This window comes from Propithecus coquereli, unplaced genomic scaffold, assembly GCF_000956105.1.
Source record: "Propithecus coquereli isolate 6110/MARCELLA unplaced genomic scaffold, Pcoq_1.0 Scaffold533, whole genome shotgun sequence".
Lineage (NCBI taxonomy): Eukaryota > Metazoa > Chordata > Mammalia > Primates > Indriidae > Propithecus > Propithecus coquereli.
The window spans coordinates 1,828,855-1,833,417 of record NW_012151208.1 but is presented as its reverse complement, the minus strand read 5'-3'; the positions used below and the strand labels follow the sequence as shown (position 1 = coordinate 1,833,417).

General features: G+C 52.6%; 1 protein-coding gene across 1 annotated transcript; it reads right to left on the bottom strand.

The window, feature by feature from the left end:
* Nucleotides 1–1,741: 1,741 nt before the first annotated feature.
* INSM1 (insulinoma-associated 1) lies at nucleotides 1,742–4,563 on the bottom strand. The gene has a single exon (XM_012657208.1). It carries the CDS (start codon nucleotides 4,413–4,415, stop codon nucleotides 2,880–2,882), a length of 1,536 nt encoding a protein of 511 aa, XP_012512662.1. The 5' UTR covers nucleotides 4,416–4,563; the 3' UTR covers nucleotides 1,742–2,879.

Here is a 4,563-nt window from a genome sequence, read left to right as displayed (position 1 = left end):
CAAGTGTGTTTTTTTTTATTTCTTATACAGTGTTTAGTCACCTTCAACATACTCCATTTACTATACAGTTTCATTTAATATTTCACATAAATGAAATTTTGGTTTCTATTTTAGAAAAGGTGTATTTGGTCAATTGAAATAAATTTCCACAGGGGATGAAGGAGCACGTTTGTGAACAACCAAATTATATTTACCCTCATAAAGATGGATCTTAGATGAATTCATGTTTTATGATTATGGAGAAGAAAAACAGCCTAACACAGATGACAAGATACCATTCCTGCAGGCATGTCTAGACTCATGTGTGGCCAACCTTCAGGTTTTTAAGGAAAATTTATTGCCCTACAATGTACATACACTGACCCTCCGTTTGAGGGATCTTTTAATGTATGGGGTAATTCAGAGTGAATATTTCAGAAGTTCCCATGTTATTTCTGCTGGAAGGAAGAAGGAACAGCCCACAAATTGGAGTGTTTCTTTGTTTCATTCAAAGTTTTCTGGATGGTATAAATGCTGCTTTGTCCCTATGCTTGTATATTATACCAGCCCTGAGCTTTTGTCTTTTATTTTCTAAACTGTTAAAATATGTAGTCTCCAGTAATAAAAAGCAATGTGCAGTGCAGTTAGTCCTGAGGCAACTTACCTGTAGTGATTTTTCCTTCGTTGTTATTCGGAGCCTGTTTCAGATCCTCACAAAGGGGGTGCTATTCAATGTTCTTGCTAGCTGAGCCTTTGACTAAACCCTCTCCCACAAAAAACTTAGGCTCAGAATCTGAAAATGATGTCTTTCGATAATTTTTCCGTCCAAGTTCCTCATGGGCTGCCTTCCCACCCTCATTCCAGCTACTCTTTGGAGATGCAAATCCCTTCACTGTACAGATTTCTAAAACCTCTTTGGTAGGCCAATGTTAGATTTAGTGGGCCTCAGTAAAAAAGCAGCAAAAACAAACAAAAGGAAGGGAACGCACAATTGTGAAGTTTAGCACAGCTCCTGAATCAAATGTTTCAAAGACAGAGGAAAACAAAATATTGACTGGTGAAAATCAGAATTGTTCTTCAAAGAGCTGAGTGACACGTAATGGGAAACATTGCAGTTACCTGTTATTACATTTAATACCCCAGACAGATGGTGTTCCACCCCGCCCCCCACAAATAGATTGTTCACCTGATTGGAAAATTATTTCTGAACCCTTACCCCACTTGCTTAACTTTCGTTACATCCCAATGTGAATTGGTTTGCTTCTCTTACTTTGGAAATCGGATTATAAAATCATTTCTACTTTCTTGTAGTCGATACTTAATGAACAAAACCCACCCACTTTATTTATTTGAGGAATTGCTTTTACCCCGAGACCAAACGTGTCAGGAAATGAAGGATTTGTGAAATTAAAGTGGTGTTCCTACATCTCCTTGGTGAAAAGGATAGATTCCTTTGGACACTTGTCTAGATTTCTCTGAAAGGATGTCCAGGACCTTCATTCTAACCTGCCTTCCAGCACATTACTAAGGAACCCAACAAGGCTGCAGTTCCAGTTAGCCAATTCCAAGGCTATACCCATGAATTGCCAGGGGGGCAGAATCCAGCAGTTTAGGTTTAGCTCTAAAAACTGATGACTCTGGTCATGTATGGTAGTGTTTTTTTTTTTTAAATAAAAAATAAAGTTAGCTTTTAAGAATCACCAGAAGCTATACTTTAAATTCTTGTTGAAAGCATGTGATTACAGAAATCAGTCCACCATACTTTGACTTTGAAAATATTTTATTTGAATAGTAAATAGTTATACAGTTGAAACAGTTCTATTGAAGCTTTCTATAAATAGCTAACAATTAAGAAAATAATGTATGTAGAAAAGAGATTGCATTTAAAAGTAAGAGCTGTCGGTTGTACGAGGGCCTCGAGGGCCCTTCCAAGCAGAATAAAATGGTAGGTTGCCTGTAATTCACTCAGATAGGTATAAAAGTTAAAACTTTTAGCAGATCCCTTTAGAAAAAGGCTCTCTTCTAAAATGCACAGTGAAATGTCAAGAGTGGCAGGGGGAAAGCGCACCAAAAAAAGATTTGCAATCAAATAATATCATAATCTTCATAATTAATATAAATAAATAAAGAATAAATAACAATTACTCATAAATCAACATATACATTTAGAGGGAACTCATATAGTCCTACCTCAACAAAGATGATCAAACCAAAAAGTCTTACGTGAAATACTGAGGCAGTTACTACAGCATCTTCTGAAAATTCCCTTCCCTCCCCCCAAAACAATCCCAAACAGACAACAGTTCAAGGCATTTGTGGCTATACTAAAGAAAACTCTTTTTTAAGCAATTTGATTTGTTCACATACAAAAAGGTAAAGCCAGACTCCAGCAGTTCACAAGCCATAATAAAGCTAATCGTGTGGGAAGTTCAATTTACAGCCTGTGAAATATAAAGGCATTTATTCCTCAAGATTCACCCAAAACAACCCGTACGCTACATACATAGAGAGCAGAGATTGGTAGGCGAGAGCAAACCGCATTTCTAGACCATGAACACAGCGAATACTAGCAAGAAAAACAGCTTCTCCCCTCCAAGGGGAGGCTTCCAACCACAAGACAAACGCGTACAGCTTTTCTCCCTTGTACAGAAAGAGATGGACTCCTGTTGCGCCATGGGGAATAGGGGGGACACAACGCAAAAGGGGGAATCCAAAAGGAGTCACAACGAGAGGATCGGGGTTACCGTCACGCCACACCGAGAGAAGCGGAGACGACACTTTCACCCGGTGGCAGGGGGGCGCCCCCAGCGCGGACGCGGGTTCAGGGAATGCAGGGCGCGCTCTCTTTGTGGGTCTCCAAGCGAAGGCACAGTTCGGGGGGCCGGGGTGGAGGGCGCGCTCTAGCAGGCCGGGCGCACGGGCACCTGCAGGAGGATCACTTGTCTGTTCTCGGACGGGTGGCACTTGTTGATGTGCCGCGTAAGGCCTGGCGAGCTGTAGAAGGTGGCCGGGCAGTACTTGCAGGGGAACACCTGGGCGGCGTGCAGCAGGCGCAGGTGGCGCTCCTGGGCGCCCTTGCTGGGGAACGTCTCCCCGCACACTGGGCACAGGTGGCAATCGGCAGACGCATTCAGGCCCAGCACGCCGGCCGCCTCGCCGTCGCCGGCCGCCTCCTGGGGCGCCTTCTCTTCGGGCCCAGGGTACAAGGCCAGTAGGTCCTCGGCCCGGGGCGCTGGCGGCGCGCCCTTTGCCTGCAGCGCCTGGTGGTGAGCCAGCAGGTGTTTGCGCAGATAGGCCTGGCGGCGGAACTTCTTGGCGCAGTGGTGGCACTCGTAGAGCCCGTCCTCGGAACCCGACTCGGATACGCCGCCGGGACTCGGCGTGTCCCGGTCGCTGCCGCCGCCCGTCGCCTCCCGCGCTTCTGCCCTGGCGGTAGCTTCGGGCTCCGGCGCGCGGGCAGCTGCGGGCGCGGGCCGCGGTTTGTGCCAGCGGCGGTGCGAGGCCAGGTTGGCCGGACAGCTGAAGACCTTGGCGCACTCGGGGCAGCGGTACTCCACGCGCACGATGCGCGAGCACTTGTGCTGCGCCAGCGCGAACGGATCGGCATACTCCTCCTTGCACAGCTGGCAGATGAACTCGCCCAGCGGCCGCGCCGCGCCCCCCGCGCGGCCCCGCGGCGCCTCCACTGGGCCCTCCTTGATCTTGAGCCCGAGCACCGGCGACGTGGTCACCTCGTCTTCGAAGTGCAGCTTGCGGATGGCCTTGGGCTTCTTGGAGCTTGGGGCCTTGGCTGCTTTGGCTGGCGGCTCGGTGGCAGCGGCAGCAGCAGGGGGCGCGGGCCGCTTGCCCGGGGGCCGCAGAGCAGCGGCGGGGGGCAGCGGGGGGCCGGGCCCTGGGCCGCGGGCCGCTTCGGCGCCCGCTGAGAACGCCGTGCCCATCTTGAGCTCGGCGGGCGCAAAGAGCAGCGCGTCGCCGCCGCAGGTGCCGCTGCCGCCCGCGCCGTTCGCGCCGCCGCTGCCGCCCCCTCCGAGCAGCGCGGCGGGCGTGGGGAAGGACTCGGCCGAAACCGGCGAGCCAAGGTTGAAGCTGCGCTCGAAGTACTTGTGCTTCTCGTGCTCGCGGCTCACGGGCCGCGTGGGGCTGTAGAGCGGCGTGGGGTGCGCGGCCTCCGGGTTGCCGAAGTGCGCGGCCCGCGGGCCCGGCGGGGGTGGCTGCGGGCCTGGCGCGCAGGCGAGCGCGGCGGCGAGCGCCGCATGGGCGCGCTCTGGGGGCGGCGGCAGAGGCCCCGGCCCGGGGCTCGGCGCCGGGGGCTCGGCGCGGGCGCCCCCGCAGCCCTGTGAGAGCAGCAGCGCTCGGTCGCCGTCCTCCCCGCCGCGAACCCGGTAAGACACGGGCGTGGACTTCTTGCTGCGCTTCACCAGGAAGCCGCGGGGCATGTTGGCGCGGCGCAAGGGCAAGGCACAGGCTCGGTCCCACCTCCGCGCTCGGCCCGGGCGGCCCTCAGTGCCCCTGGCCCATGGCCCGGGCACGGCGGCTGCGGGACTTGCGTGGCGCCGGCAGCGGCTCGGCCAGGCTCTGCGCCCT

Coding starts and splice junctions, on each gene's coding strand:
- INSM1 (XM_012657208.1), bottom strand. CDS start 4,415: ATGCCCCGCGGCTTCCTGGTGAAGCGCAGCAAGAAGTCCACGCCCGTG.